This window comes from Lipophrys pholis, assembly GCF_963383615.2.
Source record: "Lipophrys pholis genome assembly, chromosome: 3".
NCBI lineage: Eukaryota > Metazoa > Chordata > Actinopteri > Blenniiformes > Blenniidae > Lipophrys > Lipophrys pholis.
Genome location: NC_137627.1, coordinates 30,500,818 through 30,519,158, shown reverse-complemented (window position 1 = coordinate 30,519,158; position 18,341 = coordinate 30,500,818). Strand labels below are relative to the sequence as shown.

Below are 18,341 nucleotides of genomic sequence, written 5' to 3'. Positions count from 1 at the left end.
AATCATACATTTAAATCAATATATCTCAAATTTACTATCATAATAAACATATTCTGTTCACAGTTTGAGCCCCTGGTGGTGAGTATGAATCTTTCTCTTTGTTGTGGCCCATCCCTGACAGATGCTGTCTGAGGGCAGCTGCATGCTGATTTAAGCTCGAAAGGAGTTATGTCTCCCTCTAGCGGGGCTTTATATTGATAGTAAAGTGCATTGTAAACATGACATCTGTTGTTCTTTTGATTTGTAATGAGGCAGTACACTGTGAATATATAAGAGATTAATCTTGTACATGTTTTAATATGTATGATTTTATTAATTGAAATTCACCCATATCGCTACAATAGAGCAGTAAATTATATACTTTGATTTTTGCTGCCTTCTAGTGTCAGACTATATGTCTGCAATTCTGCAACATTAGGTGGCATATTGTGGTCATACAATTATTGCAGCTGCTTCAATCTTCAGTACAATATCATAAAACTACTGCATTATTGAAATTGCATTAAAGATAATTTTAACACAATAATAGAATTCTTTAATCTTTGTCTCCTCCAAAACAAATAGTGCCCTACTAAACCTCATTGATAGTTGAAATTCAACAAAGTCCCTTTTTTGTACATCCACAAAGCATTTTTTGAACCTAGCTGGCTCAAGATAAAAACCATATACACCCATGAAATGGAAATGTACAAATAAATGTACATGATGGAGCAAAAGCAGAAATAATATTGAAGCTTGGAAGCTTCTGTTTATGTATTGATGGAAAGATGTATAAGGAAAACGAGCAGCCAACCCACTTAAACTTAGTGATTATTATTTTTATTAGTTTAATAAATAATCCTTGACTAACTCCTTATGACCTGAGGTTTGAGCTGTTTAGTAATGTATCGCTTCATTACTCTTAAATACTGGTGCTTGGACATTACAGGTATTTGTGGAAGAGGATATTGATATTTACTCCCTGCAAAATAACCAATTAAGCTTTACAAACATCTCCTCAGGTTTTATTGAAATCAAGAAAGTTATCTTAAAATCAAGCCTGCAAGGTTTGGGGGTGGGGTCTTATATGATTGTTGTTGATTTCACATATATATGTAATGTTTTACAGTCCCTCCACGGTGTCAAACATAAGGCCCAAGGGCCAAAAGCAGCCAGTAAAAGGCCAACCCTGCCCAACCATTAAGGAAATGGTAGAAAATGTAAAAGAAAACACTTTTTTTTTTTTTAACAAATGTCTTAAGAGTAGTGAACACAACACAACACTGAGACCTGAGCTGAGATATCAGAGATGCTGCTATGAAAGTTAGCTCCCTGTTTGCTATCAATCTCAGCCTCAAAGTCATGCTGTCAGGGTGAGTCTGTAAAAACATGCATAATGCAACAGATATAAGTTTTTTGGGGGACATATGGCCTTATGTGTGATACCCTGATTTTATGTTAAGTAACTCTGCAATAGTCCCAGAAAATTGCAATAATGTTAAAAAAGTCTGGTCTACTAAAGGTAAAATAGCATGTTTTTGTGTTTTATTATTCATATATGAGATCATTCTGTGGGTAGACGCATTTGGGTGAAGCTAGATTCTTGGTTTTGGGGTGTAAACGTAATTACATTTCATGTATCGCCTAAAATCTGACTGTCAGATTCCGATTCAGATGTTTTAGACTATCAGACCAATCCATCTAGAGCATCTCATACAGGTCTGGTGGAGGAACATACAGTAGGTCTTGTGTTGGTTTGTTTTTTGCTCTGTCAATAAAGCAGAGAAACGGAAGCTAGATGTTTGTGTTAGTGCTCTGCTGTGGCGAGGTGTCTCAGTGCTGAGCTACGCTTTGGCGCCTGTTTGCTCCACCTCGCCCGCAGGCACAGACACTGCTGCGTACAACGGTACAGTGAAATGTCCCAAAATCACATCTTCACATTCAATATCTTAGCAAATCCTTTAATTTGAGGGAAGGTTTCACTCACTTTACTGAGATTACATTCTAAAAGCTGTTATCTATGTATTTTTTTTGTTATTTTCATAGAGCTTATGTTACAGTTATTCATGCAGTATTTTTAATAAATGATTTTGTCTTTGTCTTAAATGAAAAAAACAAACAACCAATAGTCTCTTCAAATAAATTTTATTAATTGCATGTATTATATTGTCTAATTACTATCCCAATAATTATTAAATATGACGTGAAAAAATAATGGTTACATTATCTGAACTGCATCAGAAACTAGCACAGATAGATGAGCCTTGAACAGCAAAAGGAAAAGAAATGTTCTGTCAAGATTCTCATGGGGCTTGGTAGCAAAACTCTACAAAAGTAAATGCCGTGGTGCCATGCTGAAGAGTGAGAAACTTGGACGAAGGTTGACGGTAACACAGCAATGTTTTCTTTTCACAGTGTGAATCTTGTACTTTACCGTATACGACAGCACTGGGGCATGACACACAGACCACAAAAAAAAACAAAGAAAAGCAGTTTCTTGGCCAATATAGCAGAGGACTAAAGACAGAACACAAATTCCTTTCACAGTAAATACAATACAAAACGATTCATTATATGTGGGTAACAAATAATATGAGTTTACAAAATCCCATTTAGACATTTTTTTTTACAAGAGTTGTTGTCATCCATCTCACAATTTTTAACCATTCATGAGTGACTTCCTAGAATCTCATCCAAATTGATATCTTTCATCCAGTCATCGTTCCCAGAGCCAGATTTGAGCAAAGAGTCAATGAAGTCGGAGTCTGCGTTGATTCCAGGAACCGTGTTGTCTCCCTCTGGGAGGAAGTCAAAAGTTAGACGGTTGGCCCTGTTGTTCTGGAAGCTGCTGCAGCCGGGGTTGTGCTCGGCGAAGTTTCCCGCTGGTACTCTCTGTTCAGGTGAGGCCTGGTTCAGGTTCCCGACCGCTGATGGGGAGGCAATCATGGCCTGGTTTGATCTGGGGCCCGTGTCTCTAATGGATGGGTTTAAAGGGAGCATTCCGATATCTGGAGCTACCTGGTTGGGAGGGCCGATGTGCCTCTGTTGGTATGGGTGGTTTGGCATATCCTGAGACTGTAGGGGGTTGGTGAGCCGCCTGATACCGAGTCCAGTTGTCACTTGCTTGATGGCCGAGCCCCAGCCCATGCTGACATTTGTCATCAAGGTTCCCAACGCCTGACCCGGCACCCCCGAGGAATGCAAGTCAGCTGTCGTTCTCTGGAGTTGTACACCTGCTACGCTGTTCATCCCGAAGGACTTTCCCTGCACGTTTGGCCCCAGGAACCGAGGCTTGTTTTGATTCAGTCCGATGCGATTGTGACTGTTTTGCTGTGGGAACTGGCCGATGCGGGGGCTCGGCTGGCACTCTGTTCCAACACCAAATCTGCGGTCTGACAGTGAGGGAGCCATCTTTGAAGCAGGCCCACCGGGGAGGTGACAGGATATGGACTGCAGGCTGTTGTCAAGGCCATTGCTGGGAGGCTGGGAGGAGCTTTGACCTAAAGAAATAGCAAGAAAATGGTTTATGCATATCCTCACTTTCTAAGCATTTTCTTACTCTGTTAAACAAAGCTGAAGATTATCATAGGAAGTACCTGTGAACATGGTTCCTTGTTGAACTCCCACCATACTCCTTGACTGCTTGTAATCTGGCGGCGGTCTCGTGAGATGACGACTGAACTGATCATTTGCGTTGTCTTTGTCCTGGATGGGAAACACAAAGTTGTGATTGCAAAACAAAAGAAATCCACAAACACCTAATAATGAAAACAATACGACATTGTAGATCTTACTGAATTGTTGGTGGCGTGCTGTGGCTGGTTGAGTTGCCGCTGCATGACCGGCGTCTTAGCAGCTCCTTTCTGCTGAGTGTTTGGTGCTGATGGCCGCAGCTGTGACTGAGCTGACATGACACCCAAGCTTCCATTAGCAGGAAGCCTTGGACCAGCCGGAACGCCCTTTTTGAGAGAATACACAGGATGGTTTCACATTAGTGTCAGTGCTCCAACTACTAAATGGCTGTTTTTTTTTTTTAACCTCATTTCAGCTAAGTGCTTAAAAGAGATGCAAAGACAGGAAAAAAAAAATCAAAGTGATGTATTAAGTCAGGTTTACCACTAGAGGGCAAAACTCTACAAGACATCATCAAGATCTGAGCGAAAGATTCTATTCAACCTCCAGAATGTGGTCAAGGCTACTCCCTCTGCAGATGAAAAAGAGAGACTTGGGAGAGGCTTTTTTTGGAAGGGGGGAGTACGAACCCTCCTCAAGGCCTGCCTTTCCCCTGATAATTGTGTCGAAAGAGGGTGGAAAGAATCCCTGAGACAGCAGGAAATGTGTGGAGATGGGAAGTTAAGCGCCAGCGCCATGACGGCCCCGATTTATTAAGTTCTTTTTTACTGATCACTGTGTTCGCGTTTGGCAAGGATTACGCTCCATCCTCCAGAAAGTCATTTGGCTGCTGACACTTTCACTGATTAAACCGTTGGTGTCAAGCACTCACATTTAATTGAGATTTCCCAGCTAGATTTGTATTTACATTTTTCACCATTCCTGATGTGTGACAGGTTACTGTCCTTGCACTGTGTTTATTGTTTAGTTTATTTAAGTGGCAGCGCAGACCCTCCGAGTAGTTCAAGTCAAGATTAGATTTAACATAGCAAACACATCTTTAGATATTATCTCAAATCTTACCTCACTGATACACTGTTATACTTTATGAAATTGGTGTCAAACATAAGGCTTGTGAACCCACAAGAGGCTCCAATCTGGCCCAAACCACAAAGCAAATGGTAAAAATGTCAACAACAAAAACCCCCATTGATTTTGTGACAGATTTCTTAAGAGTAGCAGACACAAAACAACACTGAGACCCAAGCTGAGATATTGGTGATGCTGCAAATGAAAGCAAGCTACCTTGTTGCTATCAAACTAGCCTCAAGGCCATACTGTCAGGGCCAGTTAATATGAAAATCAATAATGCAACAGCTATTAGAAAAGTTTATTTTGGACATTTCAATGTATTTATCTTGCTTTATGTTGAGATTGTCATTATTTTCTATATCAGTTGTTTCATTTTGTGAAAATATAGACATTTTCATTACGTATACTCAGCACCACAACAAAAAAAGGTTTAAACTTTTCAATTTAAAGGTTATTATGGCACTATTTTACCTGTCCAGCCCACTCAGGATGAAACTGGACTGTATGTGGCCCCTCAACTAAAATGTGTTTGATACCCCCTGTTCTATGAACACTGAGTGGTTCTATGAACCACAGCAAGTGCAAACTGTTGTTAAATGAGCAGTACTATATGAGACAAACTTCTTAACCACCTTGATGGATTTATATGGGATGTTCATTCGTGGTCACTAATTTGTCTTGAGGGGAAGCACATCTTGCCAGGCATTGGGTAGGATTGCAGAGTCAAACTGTGGGGTTGTTCTATGTGGGTTAATATAGAAATGCCTTGAGTTTTATGTGACTGGTCGTGGTTTTTGTTTTCTTGATGAAAGTACTGACAAATTACTGACAAACTGCAATCTACCCGAGATTTTCTGCAGGGAGGGGACTGCTGTCTGATTGTCCTCTCGCCCCAAGTGACAGGAGCCTTCATGGCATTTAAGGAAGCACCTTTCAGACATGTCCAAACTTCAGGCCGCGGGAAAACATTAATCCATGCCAAATATGCTTGCAGTAAATTCTAAAATCGAGCTTACATATGAAAGTTGCACTTGACTATATTGCACATTTGACTTTTAACATCGTCTTGACCAACACTTAAAAAAAGAATACTGCTGTTGGTAACCAAGAAATAACATAGTAGGTAGATTTTCATTAGTGAATAAAGTTTGGACAACTGTGCACTATTAGGTTTAACCCAAAGGTGTCAAACTTAAGGCCCTTGGGCCAAAAATGGTCTCAAAGAAAACATCAACTTTTAATACATGTCTTAAGAGTAGTGGACACAACATAACACTGACACCCAAGCTGAGAAATCGATGATGCTACCATGAAAGATAGCAAACTAGCATTAGTCTCAAAGCCATCCTGTCATGGTGAGTTTGTAAAACCGTGCATAATGCAACTGCTATAGGAGAAGTTTTCTAGACATTTCACTGTATTATGCACCATAAAGTTTCTTTAAAATTGCCTTTTTGTTGAGATTGTAATAACTTTCTGCTGTAAGTCTTCAGTTTCTGAAAAAATAATCAAAGTTTTCATCACGCATACTGCAAAACAAATTTAAATGTTATTATGGCACTATTTTACCGGTGTGGCCCTCTCAAGATGAAGTTGGATTTGTATGGCCCCTCAACTGAAATGAGTTTGACACTCCTGGTTTAAGCAGTGCCGGACAATGAAGGGGTGGACAACAAACAGTGAAGCCAACTAATTATGTTTGTCCCTATCTGTAATACCTTTAAATTGAATGAGCATTTTTCCTGCATTCTTCCAAGTGGTCGCTTTCTAAATTATCTAAGGTTTGACGAACTCGTCATCCTTGGTTGTGGAATCATGAACTAATATCTACGAATTGAGGAAAATGTGATGACTTTTTGTGGGTGTATCATGCACTGTGTCTGCCGTGTGCTTCAGTTTAGGATTTTATTATTGTGATATACGTTTTGTGGGTCCAACTTGTGATTGTAATTGGTACTAACCCCACCAATTGTGTATATAGTCGGTCATCGTGTTGAATTTAAATGTCTACCTGGGTGAAATAGATTAGAAATCCAACAGTGCATTTAGCACAAACCAATATTCAGAGGGCAGATTCTTTATAAAAGCGAGAGATAGAAGTGTATACATGTTCGCATGTAAGTGAATGGCAATGAGTGGGTTGAAATTTAGAGGACTAGTGAGACAGGATTAGAGAACAGGGGGAGTTAAACCTCATCAGGAGTCACAAGCCATTTCACATAAGCTAATTTTTCTTTGCCTGAATTCAACCCACACAGCAAACCAAGCATGGCAATGAGGTTACACAGGGACGGAAACATCAAAACAGCGGTTTCTCCTGTTATTCTAGAAAGCAGACTCACTGGCTTTGATTCATTGTATCCACTAGTTGACACTGTTAGAAATTGTGACGGTCATTGACCTTTTTCCCTACAGAGGTAAACTGTAAAAGGCTTCCTCCGGTGAGGGGTGTTTTCGCATGTACAACTGAGTAATCCTCTCTGCCATCCTGATGTGTCATAAAGCTGTTTTCCATGCCCCCCCCCCATCTCATTCTCCACAAGCTCGTTGTAAATGAATACCACATGTGGCTCGGGCTCAGGAGAAAGAGCGGAGTGATTTAGTCTCCCATCCTGCGGCAGTGGAGGCAGCTGACAGTGATCCAGGCCCGACCTCGCCGGCTCTCACACTGCACTTCCTCCAGTCGGCTCTCAGGATGCCGTCCCCAGGGAGCGCCTCGGCATCTGGACTTGGCCGCAGCTCCCTTTCCCAGGAAACAAACGCTCCCTTCACTGGACTGCTGGAGTGACCTGGTAGGCTCAGCCTCTGTGGCCCTGCTCTTATTCTAACTGAGGTTTGTGGTGCCACTGGATCATCAACAGCAGTTAAGGAGTCCTACCTGACTGCAAATAAGCTTGACTATTTTTATCTTAATTTTTTTTCCCTTTTCTGGTATTGGTCAGTCACAGCTGCAAAGAGGCCATCAAGAAAAATGGAGATGGTCTGTAGCCCTCAAAACATGTATGTAGATTCTATATAGCACACCACCTTGGGACTCCTGGGTTCATGCTTTGCCAGTAAGGAGAGTATTGTTTAGCCTTGATATGTGAGCAGATCTAACTACTATGATTGCAAATGTCTCTCTGATAATACAAACACAGCTTTCTGTGCTGTTATCAAGCTTGCAAAACGTTTTTTTTAATGCCAACTTTATGACCTGTACGGCTGATTTACTTTTTCCCGAGCAATGCTTTTGCATTTTGTGGCTTGTCCTTTCTCATTTCAATGGTTGTCAAACTCGGTTTAATTCAGGGGCCACATACAGCACAATTTCATCTTAAGTGAGCTGGACTGGTAAAATAGTGCCATAAATACCTTTAAAGTGACATGTTTTGCTTTGTTGTGGCACACAGCATACTTACCGTAATAAAAATGTCTATATTTTCACAAAACCAAACAATTACTACTAAAACTAATTACAATTTGGATATGAAGCCAATTTTAATGAAACCTTCTGGTACAAAATACAGTGAAATGTAAAAAAAAAACCTTCTCCTATTGCTGTTGCATTATGCATGAATTTACAAACTCATCCTGACAGCATGACTTTGAGGCTAATGCTAGTTTTCTAGCTTTCATGGCAGCATCACTGATATCTCAGCTCAGGATGCAGTGTTGTGTTATGTCCACTACTCTAAAAAAATTGTTTCAAAAAAACAAAAAAATGTTTTCTTACAATTTGCTTGGTGGTTTGGCAGGCTGGATTGTTTTGGCCCACAGGCTTTATGTTTTGACACCCCTTTTCTAAACCATCTTACACAACTTATGTTGGGCAATCAGGAACAATCACAGAGACAATCACACACTCACATCAATTGAAAATGGTAACGAAAATACCCAAATGTCCTCAAACACATGTTTGTTGACTGTGGGAGAAACCCCACACGACGAGGGAGAACATGAAAACTCCACTCAGACCTGCAATACTTAAATTACAATAATCTGCCAGAATTGTCTTTTCCTTTTTTCTTTTAACTTTTTTTTCCTTCTACAGCTCAAATACACAACAATGCTGCACTGCGGACTCCCAAAACCACAGAAACATCAGCGTCCTCAGTGAGTTTATTGTTTATTTTGACCTCACAATTAGAGGGTGATGCAGTGGTCAATATGAATTCTGACATGTCTTATTCAGCAGCTTCAAATAGCATTGCGAAAAACCTAAAAAAAGCAGGAAGGCGAGTGGGTTTTTTATTTAAGAAAAAGGTCTGCAGCCCCATTTAGGAGGAAGCCCTCTGTTCGTCGCTAGTGTTACACGGGATCAGAGCATTCTTTCAGGACCTTTATTTCTCTGGCATTACTAATTCAGTTCACTGTGGGAAGAGACTCCACTCTCTTTCTCCTCTGTGTGAGCTGTCCCTTCCTCATTAGCTGGACTTTTAACCCCGTCCTTGCTGCCTGCAAAAGACAAACACCACCATCAGCATCATTGCTCTGAAATTATAAGGTGGCTTTGTGTCTCCTCTCCATATTTCCTACATTGTCACATCCCCTGCTTCCCCACTTCCACTTCCTATTTGCATAGTTGTTGTTTTTTTCTTCAAACAAAGCACATTAAGACACAGTGCCCTTGGGAAAGTTGTCCCATCAAACCATTTCTCCCTATGAACTCCAGCACGGCCTCATTTTCTCGGCATTTTAACAACCAGAGGTGATGGAGCTCTTACCTTCAGGAGCTCTGGGCTTTGGCAAAGTTTGCGATTTTAATAATTAATTGAAATCCATTTGAAGCTTATTCATTATTTCAAGTCCAGGTCTTTTAAGCTTCTTCCATTCATTTATCGCTGCTGTACGTTTTAATTACACACCACCTTCTATTGCAGATAATTTCACATATAAACAGGCTACAATACATTTAGAACCCTCAAAATATTATTACTTTTAATTGTATGCTTTTTAATCCAACAACATGAATGTTAGAATAATTTGCATATATGTGTATATAGAAGATCTGACAGGTCTGACTTTGACTCTTTAATTGGTTATAAAAAGGCTTTCTCACCTTATTTGCCTATTGCTTGTCTGAAACTATCTGAATGGAACATTCAGGACATTTAGACTGTAATTGGCTCATCCTGTTTTATTTGCGTATGATGATGTGTTTTTCATGCCACCTTGTTCGCCTCCCTCCCTCGCTCCCTCCCTCCCTCAGACACTCAAGCACTCATCTTCATCTGTAGAGGTTATGAGAGCTCTCTTGTGTGGCTTGCATTATCATTTCACACACAGATACTGTTGGTGCAAAAATGAAAGAGGGGGACGGTCTAAATCTACCCAATCATAACAAATCAGTGATTCAACCTCCGGCACCAGGCTAAGCAGATTACTGTCATTTTCCACCACTTGTCCCTTGTAGCTAACAACCTCCAATTAGCAAAGCCCGCTGAGCATATCTGTGCCCTGATGGGGAGCCACCATGACAAGCAGAGAAATTAGAAATCCTGCATGTTAATCTACCATGCTCTGGCAATCTGTGTCATCGTCAAAATGCTTTCAGGGGAAATACATTTTGAATGGAGTCGCAATAGTAAAGGCACAGACATTAACAAGGACAATAACGATACGGTCTCAGAACAAACAGTGTTGTTGCATCGTTGCTGTTTTTCGACTGCTGCGAGCGAGCTGAGGTATCCAAATGATGAGGAGGACAGAAAATGAGAAAGTTCACGCTGTGTATCATTCTTACCACACTGTCAGCAGAAAAGCAACAACCTATGCGCTACTTTTTCTTTTCACCAGATCTGAACAATGTTGAAAAATCAACAGACCTCCTCACACGGCACATACAGTATTAGTCATGCCACTTAAAGTCGACGTCATGATTTCATGGCACGAGCTGCGCTGAGCATTGTTTCCTCCACCTTCTTTACCACCTAATCCAGTGAAGGGTTACAAGGTGATTGAGCCAATCCCAGCTGACTATGGGTGAGGATAGTAAATACCTGGATAGGTCGGTCTATCACCGGACAAACGCACAACAACAAACTACCACATAAACTCACATTCACACCTAGGGGCAATTTAGGGTCACCAGTTCACCTCCCACCCACCCAAAAAACCAACAACAACACACACACACACACACACACACACACACACACACACACACACACACACAGTAAAACGTCAAATGTAGCGACACCCTATATCCTAGGGCAATTGTCTCCTGGAGACAGGTGTCCTCTGGAGACAGGTGTCCTCACTTCAGAGAGACAGGTTATGAGGACAAATTGTAGGACCAGTTGATCTTGAACGAACCAAACACCAAATATCTTAGGATTATTTAAAAACACATAACTGAACCAATACAAGATGTATACAATACAAATACATATAGATAAATGTATACAAGATGTATAGAAAATAATAAGATTCATAAGAATACGATTTATTTTACTTCAGGGACCACATACACAGACACCGTTTCATCTTGAGTGGACCAGACTGGTAATATATTGCTATAATAACCTTTAAATTTACACTTGAAAGTTTTTCTTTGTTGTGGTCACAGTGTATGTAATGAAATTGTCTATATTTTAATATTTAAGATCAAACAGTTAATACTGAAAATGATTACAATCTCAACGTAAAGTGAATTTTAATGAAACATTCTGGTGCAAAATAAAACTTGCATAAATCTTTTATAACCACTTTGCTTGGTGGGTTTGTGGGACCAGATTGGAGCCTCCAAAATCATCATCCACCCCGTGCGCTAGGCTCCGACCCTCTGTGGTCGACTGTGCAGCCCAAGTTTAATGACAGCACGATCTGTGTGTGCTGACTGCGCAAGCGCCAATGCCTACTGGGTGCTTGTGTGAGGTGATCCTCCTTCTACCTGTGTGAACAATCACAATTTATAAGCAAATAAAGAGCCAGAGGCTCAGAACTCCTGAAATGAATCATAAACTACTTGAGGAAAGGTGGAGAACGCCGGGCAGCAGAAGTGGAGCGAGTTTTGGGATCGCTACGTTACGTTATGGAACGCACACGGAAGTGAACTCAGAGGGTAGTATGGATGAAATTGTGTAGCACCCTGGAGGTGCTGACGGAGATGCGCTTCACAGAGCAGTACCGTGCTGCGGGTAGTGATGTTCGATACCACCGATTACCTTTTCAATCCAATACTGAGTAAATTTCAGTCTGGTATCAGCGATACCGATCCGATACCGATACAAGTGCAAATGTGCAAATACACCTAATATTTCTGGTAAATTTATAAAAGGGGATACAAACACTTATTGTTTTATAATACTGGGTGACTCAAATTGAATTTGCGGGTAAAATATTGAATTGGATAAATAAATGCCACAATAATTGCATACATTTTTCAATACCTACATTTTAAAATATTTATTGAAAAGTTTAAGCAAATCAGACTGATTGTAAATAATAATATATATATATATATATATATATATATATATATATATATATATATATATATATATATATATATATATATATATTCTATTAATAAAATGTTATTTTTTATCCATCTTTTCATAAGTTCACCATGGCTGTTATATCACAATTGCTCTGTATTATTTAAAAACATCTAGTCTATGTAATCCATTTTAAATTATCAATTCTTTAGGAAACCCTACCTGAATAAATCTAGCCTTTACCTATGTGAGATTATCCCAATGATACACATATTATTAGTCCAAGCTGAACTCATGAAGCTATTTGAAGCATGTATTTATTTTGTTACTTATTCAATAACCATGGTCCCCCTCTGTACCTGGATGGTGCCTGCCTGCAGCACCGAAGGACTCCGCCAGCGACGTCTGTCTTGCCCTAGCAGCAGCACCTGTGCTCTCCTCTTCTGTCCGCCTCATATTCAGTGTTGTGGTTCAACCTGAGGTGTTTCACAAGGTTTGTTGTGTTGCTACAACTCCTTACGGTATTTCCACAAACATCACAAACCGTGTCTTTGTTGTTTGTGGAGCTGAAATAGCTCCACACGTGACTCCCTTTACGGTCTACCATTGCGTCTGACTGACTTACTGCGTAATGCGTCAGCGCAGCGGCGCATTACGCACTTACCCAGGCGGAAGAAAAAGTAGTTCCCACCAACCACGTATCATTTAGACAAGATCTCAATAGTTTAGTTACTTTCCACTGTGTTCCTGTTAATGATACAAATTACTTCAAGTGACTGAAGCATCAAAAGTATCGATATTATGATTTGAGAATCGATTTTTGAGCGTAAAGATCTGGTATCGGAAGTATCGATATTTCAGTATCGATCCGCACATGCTGGGAAAGCGACGATTATTCGGATCTCAAAACTAATCTCCTGACACCACAACGTCTGAATATTCCAATAATCGAGTCCAGCCCAAGTGTTTTGCCCGTTTCAGTGTCTGTTCAGCTTGAACCTGTCCGTTGTCGACGTCAGGCAGGTTGTTGCTGAGTGCATAACTTTATATTTATTTAATAATGTGAATCCAATTGGATCTTATAACTTAAAACATTCAACCCAGTTTGTTTGTTCTTACGAACAGGTTACCCTGTCACTTTTTTCCATTACAAAAATTATATTAATCTCCATATTCTACATTTAAAAATAATTTTTCATATAGGCGATACTGTTCTGCTATGGAGGCAGAAACCTTTTGGTTTCGTCATTTTGAAGTGAGGAGATTCAGCTTTCCCATGAGTGTAATCAAGCGTAAAGGAATCTTGGACAGAGTCCTTACCTGACGCTGTTGTGACAGTCTGAAGGGCAGCCCTGCAGGAACAGACTTGGGTTGCAGACAAAGGCCCCCCGACGTGGAGATCTGCTGGTTCTGGAACTGGTGAGCTGAATGTGGCTGGCTCTGTGCCGGTGGTGGCGACCGTTGCTGCTGCTGCTGCTGCTGCTCCGTTCTGGTTACCGGGCTCGTCATGATTGGCATCGGCTGGCTGGCAGAGTGTGGTGCTTTGGGGCTGAAGTGCAACGTGGGCTTGGTGCTGAGAACCATGTCCAGGTGATGTGAGCTATTGTGGCCATTGGATTTAAAGAGGCAGTTGTTGATGCCTTTACTATGAGGGCCGATCCTCTGCTGGTTCAGTGGGGCTGGGCTGGAGACCCCGTCTTGGGGAAAGGTGCTGGTGGAGGAGTGGGTGCTCATGGTGGGAGCCCAGCTGGTAAGACCCACAGGTGGAGTTGGTTGGTGGTGGTGATGGAGAAGAGAACTTGGCTGCTGCTGATTTGCTGCCATCTGCTTCAGCTGCTCTGCGTGGGATATCTCTGGCCAGCAGGGCATGGTTCTGGGGTGTCCGGCCTGGGAGTTAGCTTTCTGCGATGTGGTGGTGGAGGAGGTGCTGGTCAGCGTGAAAGACGGCCCTGCCGAGGCCGGTCGGAGTTGTGGTGAGCCACAGTGGACTTGTCCAAAATCCGGTGAGTGCTCCGTTTTTATGGGCTTGTCCAATGGGGAACATAGATTGGCGGCTGCTCCTGCTGAGCTCGGTCGACCCAAGTCCAAGCCGAAGGTATCATCCTGCTTCAGCATCTTCTCAAACTCCAGATCATTTAGCGGTGGGACCGTCTTAGTCAGCTCATCAAACAGATCCTGGAGCTCAGGGTCAATCTGGCCCCCGCCTTCGTCTTTAAAGTCAAAAATCATCTCTGCATTCGAATGGCCGCAAGACTGGATTTCAATGGGCTCCTTTTTCATTTCTTTTAAGGTCATATTGAATACGTCAGACCCCAATCCATGGGGCATCATGTAATTCTTCCTCTGCATGCCCATGCCTGAGGAACCCTGCAGAGAATGGGACTGGGCTAAGCTGTGGTTGCATGTCCCATGTCCAAGGCCACTCGTGTCCACACGGCTCCGCTTGAAGTCCGATCCGGGGAAACCACAGGAGAGGCCGTTCTGCTTCACCACGTGTCCCGGGGCATGACCTTCGATCTTTCGCCGCAAAGATCCTTGAAGCTGCAAACAAAATAAAATGAGAGATGCATTTAGAGAATGACAAAGAAGGCTTCAATTGTTAACCTTCTCCTCGAGTTTTTCTATTAATGTTATTCACCCATGTGTCAAGGACTTCAAGTTAAGCAGCTTGAAGAAGTTTAACCCTGGACAAAACATTTCTCTAACAAGACTTCAGTTACGACACAGAGTACAAAAGCAGTTTCGTGAAGCCAAATTAAATCGTGGCATCTTAAATAAAGGTCAAAGCAGTACAACAGTATGTATACCCATCCAAACTCACAATAGCCTCAAGGCCCGCTGATGCTGGAAAAGCAACTAACTTGTGAAATTAAGGGGGAAAAAAAATTCATTGACAGTGAAGAGTTTTATCGAGCAAGGTAACTGTTGATTGTACAGGAATACCACTGATTTCTAAAATCTTTTTAAAGATCACAAAATACCTTCAAACTTGTATCTACATTTTTCTTCAAATACTTGCAATATAGCAAAAAGCATGGGAGAAATATTTTTATATAATGTAGTCTGTGAATGGAGGGGATGAGATGATACTTAGGAATCTGATACAGACAGACCGCAGAGAGAAGAATAGGGTCTTTGTCTCTTTCCCTCATTTGCATATATTATATTTTCCTCCATTGTGCTTTGTTAGATTGCAGAGTTTCCCCTTTGTGGCTGAGATTCCGCTTAACATGCTGGTGCATATATCTGATTTCTTTTTGTCCTAAGCATTCGTCTTCATTTAAGGTAATAAGAATGACTCACAATTCTATCCACGCCCAATAAAAAAATGAAACTTAGAAAAGCCCAGCGGTTTGTACATTTCATCAGAAAATTTTTTTTCCATATCTTTTTGATTAAATATCAGCATCACAGCAAGTGAAATTTATTCTATGCAAGATTATTAGTCATTAAGAATTTCTTGAATCAGAAATGAAACATCCAGCTGTACACACATATAATGGTTGATTATCTGGCTACATTTTAATGTGACCCCTGGCTAGCTCAGTTGGTACAGCATGAGACTTGCAATTTCAATCAAGGTAGTGGGTTCATGTCCCACGCCAGGCGCCACCTTTCCGTGGTCTCACCACCCACAGGAAGGTTCTTAATCGATGCAATGTGATCTGGGTGACAGTGCTCAGACTGACACCCCTGTGACCCGGAAATGGATAAGCGGGAGAAAATGGATGGATTTTAATGTGGTGCCTGCATGGAAACAAAATGGCTGTGATTGTACACCAGCCTGAGTATAAGACAGAAGTATCAGCATGCGGCATATTTCACTGCAAGAACAAATTTGAGTCATTTCCACCTGCTGGCAAACATTACATTAAGATGATTCATAGCCTGAGGATTCAGAGTGAATCCTGCAGTTCACTACATTTCTGCTCTGCTCGTCTGTATTACTGCTGATATTCCTCACAGTAATTCACAGATACAAACTCAAAATCAATTCATTTATCCATCCATCTCTCAGACACGATTCATCCAAGCTGGTAGCTGGAGTCGATCAGAGCTGATACTGGGCAGGAGACAGCCTGAGCAGAAATCCATATAACGAGTCTTTAGTTTATAAGAAGAATCTGGAGAAAATGTATGCGCACACAAGAAGAACATGCAAACTCCACACAAATCGCCCTTTTCCCAGAATCGAATCTATTCACTTCAAGTCAGAACAAATTTACCATCAAGCTAAAAACACAAATTGATTTAAGTACCAGTTGTTAATGTTGCAAAGTAAACATGTTGCCACTAGCTAATTGTTTTTGCATCATTAGATAGATGGATAGATAGACAGACTTTATTGTCATTATGCAACATTGCACAATGAAATTTGGAGGTTCTCCTATATTCAGTGCAGGATCACAACTCACATAAAAACTTAAAATGGGTTTAAAGTCTTTCACATATTAAAAAGTATTACACAGCATATAATCACACAGTGAGAAGTAGCAGCAGTGATGGAATGTGCATTGCACGTCAGTTATTTACACGGGAGAGTTCAGGGTGGTGCTGGCTCTGGGGAAAATTACTGTTACCCCACAACATTTAAAGAGAAAGCACATCCTTTCTGGGTTTTCGTTTCAGAAACGTTTCACCTTTATATGGCAACATTTTGAAAACAATGTCTGCTTACACAGAAATGGCTGAAACGCTGGAAGCAATACAGTTTTCATGTAAAATGTGAGTACACGGACATTCGTATGAACTGACAATGAAGTTTGATTGTGATTACAAGTGACTGTCAACTCAAAAACTACCAAGTCCCAGGAGAATATGGTCTGGGAGTCATGACACTCTGGAGGCAAACGTTGTTATTGTCCATCTGCTAGCACATGTGCAGAACTATTTACTCTTTCCTGGTGTAGCAGCGTTTCTCCTGTCTACAGTGAGACATTTTCAGAATGTGTTTAAATGTCGATGAAGCCTGACTGTTTTCAAAACGTTGCACCTTTTCAGTGGTTCCAAGCACCGTTGTGCTGTACATGGACACCCAAAACACAACGAAAGTTTTGCGTTTTCACTTGAAAATGTCCTTGTGTAAACGGGGCCTATGATCCAAACAAAGAAATCAAAGGTTTGATGAAATAAATCCACGCAACAGTTAATTTCCATTTTTTTGCCACATCTGTAGGCAGATGATTATTTCAAACATAAAGCACAAACATCTCTGGGCATTTAAATATCCTCATTTCACAAAAAAAATTAAAATTCATTATTTTGGATGTTTGCCTTCTGTTATGTTAATATTGTAGGCTGAGAGTTGTTTTTTTCTTTTTTAAAACCTGGACAAACTATGCACCATCTGTGTTGTTAAAATGTCAGCTCATATTGTAAGAAGTCTCTATTCTGGTAGTTTCTTCATATCAGAATGTGCGTGATAATGTCAATATTCACTCTTTCTAATCCCATCCTGTCATCGCTGACAGGATTGGGCAGGAGTACATCTAATACGAACAACTCCAAGCTATTCATAATATCAGGAACATTCAAAAACTACCAAATTACCACAAAGCAGATACATAGATAATTGCACTCATAATACTACTTGTTGAAGTGGCCTATACATTTGTAACTTCTCAAAAATAGGAAAAGCAGAATTGGATTTTATTAATCCCCCTGGGGAAATTTCTTCACTGAATTGACCCATTAATAGGCAGCCACATAGTGCAGCGCTCAGGGACCTTGCTCAGGGACCCAGGGCATGATTTTTGGACTGTGGGGAAAACTGGAGTACCTGGAGGAAACCCATATACACACACAGAGAGGCTGCTAGGTGAGAGCGCAAACCACTTTGGCACCGTGCGTAAATATCTCTACAAGATTCTCTATCAATAAGATAACTCTCGGCTATACAATTAAAATAAATCCAGCTATCATGGTCACTTTGGAGTTTTTTAAGGGTAGCCAGGTTTGTTTTACTTCAGATTACTGTACCATTGATTTTATTCACTGAGCAAAGTGACAAATACTTAAGTGTCGCATCCTAAGTAAAATAAAACTAAATAATAATAAAGTACAGGTTTCCCAAAATGTTTATCAGTTTTACATTAGCGCATGCTTAGACAGATTTAGATATTTGGTCTTTGTGGACAAAAAAAAAGCAACCCCCCCCAAAAAACATTTCTTTTGTAAGTATAGAGTAGGCTACCGTATTTTCTGGACTTAGCTGCAACTGAACCAAATGTGTCATGA

The 18,341-nt window shown here is 40.8% G+C and overlaps 1 protein-coding gene across 1 annotated transcript in view; it reads right to left on the bottom strand.

Annotated features, from left to right (window-relative positions):
- Positions 1 to 2,106: 2,106 nt before the first annotated feature.
- Positions 2,107 to 18,341, bottom strand: part of maml2 (mastermind like transcriptional coactivator 2) — a 51,469-nt gene continuing 35,234 nt past the window's right edge. The window contains exons 2-5 of the mRNA XM_080460096.1: positions 13,425 to 14,645; positions 3,774 to 3,938; positions 3,576 to 3,684; positions 2,107 to 3,479 (exon numbers count right to left, since the gene is read on the bottom strand). Of these exons, the coding sequence (XP_080316222.1) occupies positions 2,647 to 3,479; positions 3,576 to 3,684; positions 3,774 to 3,938; positions 13,425 to 14,645 (2,328 nt within the window). The 3' untranslated portion in view covers positions 2,107 to 2,646. The remainder of the gene's footprint in view (positions 3,480 to 3,575; positions 3,685 to 3,773; positions 3,939 to 13,424; positions 14,646 to 18,341) is intronic.